This window comes from Episyrphus balteatus, chromosome 1, assembly GCF_945859705.1.
Source record: "Episyrphus balteatus chromosome 1, idEpiBalt1.1, whole genome shotgun sequence".
Classification (NCBI taxonomy): domain Eukaryota; kingdom Metazoa; phylum Arthropoda; class Insecta; order Diptera; family Syrphidae; genus Episyrphus; species Episyrphus balteatus.
Window position 1 is genome coordinate 10,534,597 of NC_079134.1, and position 13,761 is coordinate 10,548,357.

Consider the following 13,761-nt stretch of genomic DNA (forward strand, 5'->3'; position numbering starts at 1 on the left):
TTTGTCATTTTTTTGAATCTCATGACGCAAATAGATCATGAAATCTGAGATTTGTCCACTATTTCCCCTCTTCACCCCCCTTTCAGCTGTCAAATTCACAAATCTCATTCTGAGATTCGTCAATAGAAAACGACATTAATCATATAGTTTTTGGATCGCTGAATTCAGATTCGAAGTCAATTTTGCCCCATCACCAAAAAAACAAAAATTCTTATCTGGAGTTGCGACTAGGTTTTTCATATAGTTTTTGGGTTTCTAAAACCGAATCCGAAGTCTATTTTGCCGTATCACGTCAGGTTTTTGAGATATCCTCAAAAAATGTCAGATAAGAACTTTTTTTTTGAGTTTAGACATTTTTTGAGGATATTTCAAAAACCTGACGTGATAAGGCAAAATTAACTTCGGATTCGGTTTTAGCGACCCAAAAACTATATGAAAAACTTAGTCGCAACTCCAGATAAGAACTTTTGTTTTTTTGGTTTTGACATGAAACCTGACGTGATAGGGCGAAATTGACTCCGAATCTGGATTCAGAGATCCAAAAACTATATGATTAACATATTCGCACATCCAGATCAGAGAAAAAAATTTTTTGTTTTCGTGACATTTTTTGAGGTTATCTCGAAAACCTGACGTGATAAGGCAAAATTAACTTCGGATTCGGTTTTAGCGACCCAAAAACTATATGAAAAACCTAGTCGCAACCCCAGGTCAGAACTTTTATATTTTTTTGTGTGGCTGTGTTATGGAACTGGAAGAGAATGAATACACATTTCTAATATTCCAGCCAAATGACTTCTTAATTCATTATTTTTTTTTGTTGTTAATGGGCTGGGCATTGACACTTTCAGGAAATATTAGGGACTAGATATTTAGTCAACATCATTTTCTGAACGGAAATTTAGGTAGACGAGTACATCGAATTAGAGAGAATTTTTTTTCTTTTTGGCTTACTTAATAATAAGTTGCTTCTCAGTAAAGTCCTTTAAAATTTTAAACTTTCTAAATATAAAAACACAAATCGTATAACAAAAAACACCGGAAATTGGGTTTTTAAGAAGCCATTTTTAAGTAAAATACCAATACGGCAATGTTATGATCGCAAATGTGACATGTTTGTGTTCAAATAAAACAGTATGCATATTTTTTTTTGTAAATATTTTATTATACTTATGTATATTTAAAATATATGTATATTATGCAATTCATAAAACTTTAAGTTCATTTTTAAAATAGATAGTAAAATTTTATTTTCAAATGTCACTTTAAGTAAAAATAAATCCATTGAATGAAAATAACCATTCCTAATTTTACATTTTCACGCTGTATATTGGATGATACATTCATTACATTTTTTTTTTTTTTTGTATTTCAAGATATGTGAATAAAATTTTATTTCCTTACTTACACATCAATTATAATTATTTTTTTTATAAATGATAAAATAAAATAAAGGAAATCAATAAATTAATTAAATTAAGTTCCTAAAAATGTTTTCTTTTCATTTCATATTGACTGTTCCCATATCTTAAATCATAGTTTTTTTTCGTTTTCCGAAATGTGGCATCAGTTGGACTACGAAATCACAATCCATTTTAATCTTCTTAATTTACATTTTTGTTGTCATTTTTATACATTTATTTTCAAGGTTAATTTTATTCATGCAACTAATTTGAACATATAACCTTTTAACAGATACATTTATTGGCATAAAATAATAAACAAATTAGAAACAGTCAGTTGGTATAAATTACAATATCATAATTTGTTTAAGGCTATAACCACTGATATCTATAATACATTGGATAGTGGATTCCGTTCAAAGTATATGTACTTTTTTTTTTTGCCTCAATTTATTAGAGATCAGATTGGGTGTACCTCGCACAGTGCCGTCTTACTCTGTATAGTGTAAGAACTACAACGCAGATCGAACTAAATTTTAACTCCCATACAAAATTCTCAATACAATTAAGCCAAGCTAAAATTTATTAAGGAAATTTAGCACGCATCTTCAGCTAAAAACAAAAAGAGAATGTACAGATGTACACGCGATTGAAATAAATTATACTTTACTTTTGTCAAAACTTTTTTCGTACTCGTGTAAATATGCCATTTTTTATTTATAAGGTTCACACCTTAATAATTCGTTAATATAAGAACAAACGCGACAAAAGAAGTTTAACTTCGAATAAAATTTGTTTCCAACAGTAAATTACTTATCAGTAAAAATGAAAATGGAAAAAAATGGAGCATTTAATATTAGCTTAAATTTGATAAAGATAGACAGAGATAAGTATAATAATTTTGTTATACTATTATCCAAAAAATTGTATCATCTCACTTTTCGTAAAAGGAAGAAAACGATAAAAAAAAACTGTAATTTTTTGAATATGAATCCACTATCGAGTGTGTTATAGAAATCAGTGACTATCACTCAAGACATGCCAACAGTATAACAGTTTTTGTATAACAGAGATGTTTTTCTTCCGCTTGCTTGATGTTGAATATTTCGTGCTTTTAATGAAGAAAAACTGTTATAATTGATATAAATTGGCACGTCTATAGATATTCGACCCTAGCGAGGTATCCGTCGGAGAGTTTTTAACTGTCAGAAGCACACCTCAAAGCATAATTCGTATGAAATCGGAGAATTTTCCGCTCCGACGAATACCTCACTAGGGCCGATTACCTTTATTTTCAAATAAAACGTTTTATCTTGTTTAGGTTTGATTCTTTAATATTGCTTTGCTTATAATTTTGGCAAAAATAATTTAAGAAACTCTAAAAACTACATATAAGTCAACTTATAATTATATAAGAATATCTTAAGGGTTCTGCAATATAATTTATGAAAGCTTAAAATCATAGATTTAGAGAACATAGAAGAGATATAGAAGTAGGAAAGGGAAGAAAAAATTAAATCAACTATTTACATATCATCATCAAAAGTTAAAATAAACTTAAATCTATGCGTTTTTTTGTTTTGTTTCTTTTTAACTGAATTCTAATAATCTAACTTAAAACGTTCTTCCACTGTCCATTCGAATTGTTAAATCTACTTTTCCCAGTTGAATTTAAATCACTTTCTTCTTCAACTGAATAGTTGCCATTAAAGTAATCGCCAGCAACTTGCTGTATTTGCTGTTCTGGTTGTTTAGGATTATTACTGATTGATGTGTTATTGCTTTGTAAGCTTAGCGAGTTATTTCCATTTGTATAGGCTGGATTTTTTCCGGGAATATCTTCGTTGTGGGTCGGTATACTTTCATATGAAATAGTTCGGGGGCTGGACATGGGTGAATTACCGCCACCAAGTCGTAAAACTTCGTTTCCATTTTCGGGTAATGCGAGTCCATGTGACAAAAGTAAATTGTTTATACTGACCTCATGACCTAGAAAAGTGAGTTGATATAAATTAGTAATTTTTTCAAAAACAAAATTGTTAATGAAAAAACTTACCTTCGGATAAATCAAAAAGTTCAACTCCAGGCACAGGAGATCCCTCTCTTTTGGAACGATTACCGGGTTTCGGGCGATCCTTGTATGTAACGACTTTAGAGATCAATTTCTTCCAATTTGCAACTGAAATGAAAATATAAATTTTATTATTTGATTTACAATGTTTTTAATGAGATGAGAAGACAAAATAAAAACTGAACTACCCATTTTTATTTCAATACATAGAATTATGAGAACAATATTGAAAAAATTTAACGAAATTTCAATGGCAGATTGTTTATTGCGACAAAAGATTTGAAGAGAGGTTTATCAATGAAAGCTACGTGAGAAGGCACATGAGCATATCGTTGTAAACATGTGTTCCCACTGAAAGGAGTTTCTTTATGTGTAAATATGAATTCTGCCAAATGAGACCGTTTAATAGGGTAAACTTTTTTTGTTGAAAGCTTATTTTCACTTTAATGTTGTGCATCGTCGGAATAACAAATTTTTTTTTTTTTAATAAATTACCACTGTTGGAAATGGGCAGTCAAAAATTATTTGGTAGAAGAGCTTTGAAAAACTTTGGAGCAGCCAAGAACTATGTGAGAGCAAAATTTACTCATTGAACCAATGAATTTCGTGCATGTGATGGAAGCTAAACCTTCGAACTCTATTTCGAACTCTATTCTTCTAGCACTCAGAAAGAAGTAATTGTATGTATATCACCGAAAAATTCTTTGTTTGATTTTGGATGTGCTGACGCAAACGAACTCAAAACGGAAACCTGGAAGTAATCAAGTATTCGACTAAAGGGGAAATGGGGGACGGTTGATAAGAAACCGAAGTGGTTCAAATAGACTATTCAGTGTAGTCTCGGTGGGAGGCAACTGTAATCTTTTACACCTTAAATAAAATTAAACTATTATATCAACACTTACCTTGTGTGAATTCTTCAAATCGTATTATTGACTGCTGTTCCCATGTGTCTGGATCATTTGGCACAGTTGACTTAATATTTGCCAAAAAGCATTCAATAGCTTGGAATCTAAAATAAAACAATACAAAAAAAAAATCCCCTTTTAACAAAACAATTCAAATCAATTTACCATCTCTCAAAACTCACCTCAGAGTAAGGAAATCCGTTCGCAATTCAAACACTTCATGTGGCGAACAATACTCACTGTCACCATAATCGACAAAATACAAATCCAAAACCACTTCATTGGCATTGTATTCATTTGGGAGAATGCCCACAATTTCTGCACGATACCATTTGCCATCATACTTAAAGACAGCCGCCACAATTTGTCCCAAATAAGGCTCAGTAATCGTATGTAATTCACGATTTTCAGCAACATTGTAATAGTCAGTCAATTCTTTGACCAAATTGTCAAGTTTCTTCGATTGCGGTCCAATCAATTGAACCCAGAATTTACCAGGCGAAGCAATTGCCGAAACATACACTTCCAATGGTTTTTCATATTCACTGGTGCATAGTTTCTCACGTGGCGATAGCATTTGAGAATTCAGCGAGGTTTGTGACGAGTAAATACTTGATGACATGCTGTTGGTGGGACTGCGACGAGGTTCTCTTGTGAGTTCGACTTCTTCCATGGATTTTTTGAGATCTTCATCTTCTTGGATTTTATCTTCGATGAGTTTTCTAGCAATGTTCACTTGAGAACGATTGCCAGTAATGACAATACGACGTTTATGGATCCCGCCATTACGCCCGCCCGAATCAACAGACACTTTGGCCATAGACTGGCGACAGATTTCCTGCATTGATTCACCACAACGACCGATTATTTTACCACACACACTCTGTGGGACGAAGATCTCCTCCTTGACAATGGGAGAGCGTTCGATTTCTTTGAGAATCATTTGTTTAGCTTCTTTCACTGCCAAAGGAAAACCACGAATTTCACATAGCTTACTTATGTCATCTTTGTCTCTGGAAGAAGCAAAAGGGGATTTTATGTTAGATAGAAAATAAAAAGGAAATCATTTTTGAATAGATTTTATACCTAAAGCGAATAGTTGTTTTACTTCTCTCTTCGATACGAGCCAAATTGGCTCCGGCACGTCCAACCACAAGAGGTATATACTCATTGCCAATAGTCATTTGGATTTTCACTTCTTTTTGAATTGGGGCTGCGGCTGATGTTGCGGTAGAGGATCGCGGTTTGCGAAGTTTATCGAGTTCATCTTCTTCTTCGTCACGATTTTTAAAATAAACATATAACATGGCACCGCCGACGGTGCATAAGCCAAGGCCTAGGATAAGTTTCAAGGCGGGATTAGCTGCGCTACGAAGCATTTTGTCTTTTTTTTTGTTTTTTATTTTAATAAAAGAGTTTGAGGATATTTATCTAAAATGAAAGAAAAATATATTGCATTTATTGAATTGAATTAAAAACCAAAAGGATTTGTTTTAATAGAAAGTTGGAATAACAAATAAAAACAACAACTTTAGTTAAAACCGTTTACATACTTTCACTTGAACTACTCTGCTCTAGGAATTGAAAATATGCTTAGTAAGCTCGGCCACAGATAGATGGTTAATGTATCTGTGGCAATTTCGAATCGTTCTTAAATTCATTTTTGTCTAATGATTTTGGAATTTCATAATTACTTTTGTCATATGATCTTTACGTGAATAATTTTAGGGGTTTTTAAATGTTCGTTTAAAATGTATATAACATTTGATTCTTAGAATAGACCACAGGTAGATTTGTGTGTATATTACCACCTCTGTCTTTTCAAATACATTTTGTGTATCCTGTTGCAAAAAATTGACTCATAAAAGGGATAATTTTTTGCATTACACCTTTATTGCAACATCTTGGGGGAAAATCGTTATTGATCATCATAATTGAAAAAGGTTTTAAAAAGTGACTTGAAAGTTTTGACCTGATGGGAATAAAACAATAAACTGGCGCTAGGTTTTCAAAGACTTAAAATGGTAAGAATTTTTTAATTAAAGGCTTTAAAAGTTTTCAAAGAATTCAAAAGGAATGATTTAAAAAATAATTTGCACGGAACAACTGAAAAAAATTGCTGTTGTGTTTAAAGGCTATATCGCATTGGTAAAGTATTAAATATTCAAGTTTTTAGTTGTATTTTTTCAATAATGACATAAAAACTAAAGAACAAATCCCAAAAACTGAAGCTAAAAAATAAGAAGAGTTTATACTATTACTCGTATATAGAAGTTCATACAGAAACCGGAAATTGTATGTGATACGCGAAGTTTATAAAAGATCAACTATTTCAGAAAAGTTTTCAAGCTAAGAGTAATTTCATTCTTCTAAAGAGATTTAGTAGATTTGTTATTTCCTTGGCTGTTATTTTGTTTAAACAAATTCTTTTTAATGATTTGTAAATTTCCTTGGCATCTATTCAATAAACAAGACAACTAGATCGGTCTAGAAGTGAGATTTATGCCAAGAAAAAGGTTCTCTACGTGGACGTTCAGGATTGCATTGTTAGACATCCGATATCAATTTTCCAACTTCCAACAAAAACTGTCTTTCAAAGAAGACGTCTGTTAACCAATAATATTAGAGGCGATGTAACAAAAGAGTGGTCACAAGCCCATAACCTTAGGCTCGGTTAAAATGGGGATTATTGTGGAAATTTCCGCACCATTAATAACAGATAAACATTTTTGCAGCGATTTAAAATTCTCTCTTAGATTCAGATAGGGTCCTAATTATGCACTAAAAATATACCATAATAAAAAGGCTGCATTTTCTAACAACTATAAAGTGTTAACCCCTTGTAGCCCCATGTGACATTTCTGTAACAAACCGGAAAAGATCGCCCAAAAGCTGTAAAAAACATATTTTTATTCTTTTAAAGCTTCTTATATAATCTTTAAGAATAATGCGCCATATTTCTAATAAATAGCACCAATAGTTTTTAATTGGCAGTTAATGTTGAAAGTTCGGCTTTTTTGGAAAACAAGCAAATTTATGTAAAAACTACGAAATTCAGAAAAAATATTTTTCGTGCATAAACTAACGGGGTTTTATTTTTGGATTTTAGGAATGCGCCTAAAAATAAATATTAGATATCTTTTTCTTTGAATAAAAATAAATTATTTAAACTTTTTTTTTACTGCGTAAATTTCGAAATAACTAAGCAAACAATGAATTTATTGAATTTTTAAAAAATACGTGTTTTATTATAGCTAAAGCCCTTTCGATTTACATTATTAATTTTAAAGTTTACGATGTTGGGTTACAAGGGGTTAATTGAAATACATAATGTAGTACAGTCAGTCACAAAAGTCAGTAATCTTAGTTTTGGAACTGGAAGAAGTTAAAAGTGCCCAACTCTAAATTAGACCAAAAATATGAAAAAAAAACTCTGTTAAAACATCAAATTAAAGAAAGTCTAGATTTCTATTTTCTAGATTTCGAATTGTCGAAGTTATGGTCTGGAGTGATGTTTCTTATTTTAGTAAGATTTGTCTTGATTTTCCGCCTTTACGAACCGAAATGTAAGTTCAGTCAGTTCAAACCGCCACAACATTTTCAGTCTGGATAAACGAGTAAAACCTCACACTCTGGACATTTATATTATTGAAAGAAGTCGGGAAAGCCTGGTTCGTAAAGTAAGATTATTATGTGTGAGACCGGCAGTGTATGTACGATGTTTATAAACAGCTTCTCCGAAATATCGCTTATCCTTTTTTGGATTTAAGAACTGCCACTTAAAACAGTCCCTGATCTCACCGTCAATTATTTATTTGAGGTTGAAGTTTCATTTCAACAAGTCAACTTAAAAGCTTTAGATCGATTAACAGATAAAATAAGTCAACCGATGAAATCATTTGAATGAAATCATATTTCATTAAATAAAAAAAAATATAGCAAGCCATAATCATTAAAACTATTGAACCATTTCAGAAATTTAGCTAGCAACTCAAAAAACCTATGTTACTGGAATAATTTTTCATAGTGTTATCGACTTTCTTTTGATAAATTTTGTAGATATTTTCTAAAATGGATGAATATAGATCTAGTCGTCTTGTCTTCGCTTATGAATAAGAATATTCTAAATATTTATACAAAAACCGCAAAATAAAATTAACATTAGTACATGTGCTCTAAGCTCTACCCACATGCAAATTGAAAACGTAAAAGATGAAATCATTATTTTTTTAATTAATTATCAATTAAATATTTGCATAATACTCTTACTGAATGTCGAGAACAGTGATGTCAGCAACTATTGTACCGCTGTTTTACTTCCTATTTAATGTTGCATAATGATGATAATACTTCCTAACATTAATAAGAAAGGAGATTTGGCTAATTCATCTTATATGGCACTTCAAACAGTTTATTGGCGCATACATCAAAGTCTTTTAAAAGAACATATACCGCCGATCTTTATTGTCAAACAAATTCTTTAGTTTACGACTTACAGAGAATTTGCATTATAATAAAGATTCTCATTCTATTTCATAGCTCTCACACCAATAAACATGTGCTAATTTTTATAACAATACAAACATTGCATGCTTCAAAAGCTTAATATGTATATTTTTCTTTCATGTAGTTTATCACTACTTATCTTAATGAAATATTTATAAACAAAAAAAACTCCGTCTCAAGGTCATTTCGCTCCAATACCTTTCTCAAAATATAATTACTGCCATAAAACAAAAATTCAAACCACAAACCAACAACAAAATCGATAAAAAAAAAAACACGCAAATAAGAATGAAAGTTCAAGTTAATTCAAAAAAGAGGGACAGAAATTTATTATCTTGCTTCAAAGCCTTCAAGTTATGATAATTTAAATCAGAAATAAGTTTAGAACTTATTCAAAAGCACGATGTCATCAGTTCATAATAACAGAAATCTTCGTTCATTTTTCTCTCAGACTTTAAGATATTCGTGCCAATAAATTAAATGTTTACAAAGCTAAAATAAAAGTTAGGAGAGCGGGGGAGAACAGGTGTGTGTTAAAGCCAACCAACCAAACCGGCCGGTATACTTTAAACTTTTATTCAGTTGAAGTAATGTATCTTTCATCGAAAAAGACCGGTGAAAAAGCTCACTTAACGAATAAAATGTGTGTAGAGCGCAGAGAGCAAACAATTTGAAATTCTTATCTCTCACTCTAACGGTTGTCACGTTTTTTGTCAGTCCCTTTAATTCGTAATATATACAAAATACATAAATAATCTTAATTGGTGTAAGTATAAACAAAAATGAATCCCAACAAACCAAATAAAAATAAAAATCGAAATGATGGAATACTATTTTGGGTTGGGTGATCCCATAGAGGTTTTGGTTGAATACATTTTTGTTACGTTAACGATTGGCATTATGCCGTCGCTTAATTTTAATTTTAATTTTTTTGAATGATGATCAATTAGGAAGAACTTCTGTACAAAGTAATGTTCTTTTGTTTTGAATTTATAATGGGCATAACCTTTCGTAACATAGATTTTATTGTACTGAAAAAATGTATATCTATTCCATTCAATAATGATGCTGACATAATCGTATCATAATCGTTCTGCGTTTAGTACCTATTAATTCAATTCATAGAAAAAGCAAATTAGTAAAGAAGTTCTAAAAATCTTCTAAATTTAATTTTTTTCTGAGAAATCCAATGGAAACAAAATTTTATTTTAACTCGAACTCGAGAAAACTGTTAAATCTTTCAAAAGATGATAGAGAATGCTAAATAGAAGATCGAGGAGTTAAAAATGTTTTTATAATGGATTTATTCTATTTTTGTTTTATCAAATTGATCGTTTTGAGTTTTAAACTTAATATTTTCTATTAAAATTGTAAAATTTGAATAAAGTAGAACAATTTTTTGGAAATATTTTTTAAATGAATCAATATAATGGGAAAACAGGACATTAAACAAAAAAATATAAAGTATATTTTTAATGTCGTTTTCGATTGGACGTTCAGAAGCGTCCGGAAGCATTCAGAAGGGTTCTGAAACCATTTTATTGGCATAAAAATGACAGCTAGAACGATTCTGAGAAGAGAAATTCTCTTCTCGATTTCAAATCAGAATCCACTCAAAAAGTACTAATACATAAATATTCAAATGCCAAAAAAAAACTCAATCAAGAAATTAATCCATTAAAGCGATGGAATAATTTATTACCATCATCTCCTTCGTCGTCGTCTTCATAATTATAGTTTTACAACTTTAATACAATACCATGTCACTAGTTTGCCAGAAAAAAAAATTAATTCAAATTTTTGACATTTAAAATTTTACACAAACGCAAAATAACAGAATTGAGTGGAAGCGTTTCAAACCGTTTTATTGGATTTCAGAACGAGTGAATCCTCGAGTGAAACCAATCGAAAACGACATAAGTCTTTTTATTCATTCTTACAGAATGTTGTGCTACAAAGAAAGAGATAACAAAATAATTATGCCAAAAGTTTAAAATAATATTTTGCTGAAAATTTATTGCAGTTTTTAAAACTATATTCATATTTTCTGCGAGATACAAAAAGAACGTGTTGTACAGGAAGGCAAAGCGAACCAAATAATTAAATGGAGGTCAAAGAATTAAAACTTGGTGTTTAGATGCAAGAAGTATTGTTAGCCCTGCTTTACATAGACTTTCATAGTACTTTATAATAGCTTTTTAACTGTGCAAAAGAATTGATCTTTTTTGAGAAAGAATTGAATTGAATGGTTCAATTCAAATTGTACACTTCTGAAGACGAAAGAATCGATGAAAGAATCGTTCTTTTTATCGTCAAACCTAAAATTGAAAATTTTAATTTTTTATTATTTTGTTTATGTGTGTTTTGAACAAAACACAAATTTTATTTTTAATTTTAAGCAAAATTGAAAAATTGATTGATATCTATTTTCTCTGTGTTCGATCAACAGTCAACGTAGCTATTATAAAACCTTCTACATCCAAGTGATTAAGGGCGATTTGCTGCGTTAACTGTCACATAAGGATTTATGTAGAACTTAAATTCTTAAGTTTAGTCTGAGAAAACGGCTCTAAGACCTTAATGTAAAAAATATAGCTAAGTTGTTTTGAAATAATGTTATCATAAGTAAATAATTTTCAGTTAAAACAAATGGATTGAAAATATCAAGTTTTGTATGTTAATTGGGCTTTTTGATCTGTTATTTTCTATGCAATTAATAAAAACAAATTAATCCATTTTTTTGGACTTATAACATTTTACAATATATAAATTTTCTATAGTTTTTTGTAATAAAATTTTTGTTAAACTTACTATGCTATTTACATTTGTTTTATATATAGTGAATCCTTATGGGACATTGACATTTTAAATGCTTAATATATCCAAAATAGAAATTTTTGCACAATTGTTTCGAAATTCACTTTCTCATATGCAAACATAAGTGATCTTAATTATTAACACTGTTACAAGGAGAACTGTTTTTTCTTTCCTAAACAATTGAAGAATATTCTAATAAACAAGTCTATGGAGTTTGACTGTTAAAATATAATTTGTTATATACTTGTTTTAATAGTTCTTTTTTCTAGCAATGACTAAGTTCACTTTTATAATTAAGAGCTCTATGTAAATTTTGTTCGTGGATTGCACTATACTGTTTCTGAGCTTCGTTTACGTTTTTACTGCAAAAGCGCTTAAATATTTAATTTATAACATACATATTTAATTTGAACCTTAAACAAAATAAAACTGGTCAAAAAAATTAAACTTTATTTTTGTCACAACAACAGGTTTTACGAGTGTTGAACTCGAAGCCGAAGCCTGAAATACTGTATTATTTTTGAAATATTACCGTCATAAAATGCAAAAAAAAACCCTAAAACCTTCAGAAAAGTATATTTTGGTTCTTGTGGCAAAAATCTTGTTGACCAGTTTAATCAAAAGGAGAGTTGTTGAAACTGGTTCCAACATAATACTATATTTTTAAAATGTAGTTTCAGAAATTAAGTTAGAGATCAACTTATACAGTTCATTTGCTTATTGTGTTTTATATATTTTCAACTCTCTAGTACTAAAAACCTCTGATTTCTATTAAATTGAAAATCGTAAACCAGTTGCAGTTTAGAAATCACTTTGAAAGGAACCCAAGTGATGGTTTGATATTCAAATCAGTTATCTATCCGATTCCACCCAATGCTAAAATTATAACACAATAAACTTTCCTGAGCCATTTGTAATTAATGTGTAGAGCATTAAACTTGAACATAATTGCACTGAAGGATATATTAATTAGAGATGTTGAATGGGCTCTGTGCACAGAAAACAACAAAACAAAAAAGAGAAGATTCAGTTGAGGGTGTCAATGTACACATAATTTATTTTGAAAAAAAAAAAAAAAAACAATAGGTTTCTTCTATCAACAAGTAACTTGTTTAACTTGGCAATGAAACAACTATCATTTTCTTTCCAACACAATCATTTTAAAATACAACAACAAAAAATTCAAAATATGTATTATTCTACGCGCAAGCTTTTGCATTGTGCCAATGTTTTGAGTATACATAATCGATATTAATTAAATAAAACATATGTAAGTAATCAATAAGAAAACAAAACAACTACTTGATATTTTTGTTCTTAATACTAATTCGAATTAGCTTTTCTTGATGCACTCACATTCGTCAATATAATGTATGGTTGGTTGGTTAGATTATATCATCACAAAATCAATATTTTTCAACTCTAATGGTCGTAACGAAAAAAAAAAAATTCTTTATAAATATAAAAAATCAACATCAGCAACAGTCAAAGCGACTTAACACGCTTGTCATATCTTTATTTACATGTTGCATTTAAATGTTAAAAATGTTAAATTATTAATTTTTTTCTTTTATTTAAAAAAGAAAAATTAAAATAAACAAATAAAAATGTCGAGTCAGTTTAATTAGAAACTGAAAAAATAAACACAACCGGTAAAAACAAAGCGAGAGCCGCGAATGAGGTCTTTAGTATAACACAAAAATGAGACAATACACAGAGACTGCGATAGTGATTTACAACTGAAACCCACTACTGGCATGGCTGGCGGTGGGAATTTAATCGATCCGCACCGCATATCATAAAAATGCACAAAAGCACATTTAACATTTGCTCACAACTCATTCAAAGCTGCCAAGTAGTAGTATTTGCTAGCTACCGTTGCCACTGGTTGGCTTTTTTTTTTTTGAAAAAAAGAACTAATTTTAGATAGATGACATAATTTCTTATTCGTATTGATATACTCTCATACTCGTGTATAGTGTCAGTTACACTACATGAAGTGTGATTTTATTTCGATTTGTTTTCAAAGTATTAAAAATGTGCAGATGAAATAATT

The 13,761-nt window shown here is 30.1% G+C and overlaps 1 protein-coding gene across 2 annotated transcripts; it reads right to left on the reverse strand.

The window, feature by feature from the left end:
• Positions 1-1,834: 1,834 nt before the first annotated feature.
• Positions 1,835-13,452, reverse strand: LOC129921486 (tudor and KH domain-containing protein homolog). Of its 2 annotated transcripts, none has more exons than XM_056003327.1 (6): positions 13,062-13,452; positions 5,469-5,813; positions 4,565-5,395; positions 4,380-4,486; positions 3,460-3,582; positions 1,835-3,392 (listed from the first exon to the last, which is right to left on the reverse strand). In XM_056003327.1, the coding sequence occupies exons 2-6, from the start codon at positions 5,759-5,761 to the stop codon at positions 3,013-3,015; spliced, it is 1,734 nt and encodes a 577-aa protein (XP_055859302.1). In that variant the 5' UTR covers positions 5,762-5,813; positions 13,062-13,452; the 3' UTR covers positions 1,835-3,012. The 2 variants fall into 2 exon arrangements, with proteins under 2 accessions (XP_055859302.1, XP_055859303.1); XM_056003328.1 differs by lacking the exon at positions 13,062-13,452 and adding an exon at positions 5,936-5,992.
• Between the last annotated feature and the right edge of the window lie 309 nt (positions 13,453-13,761).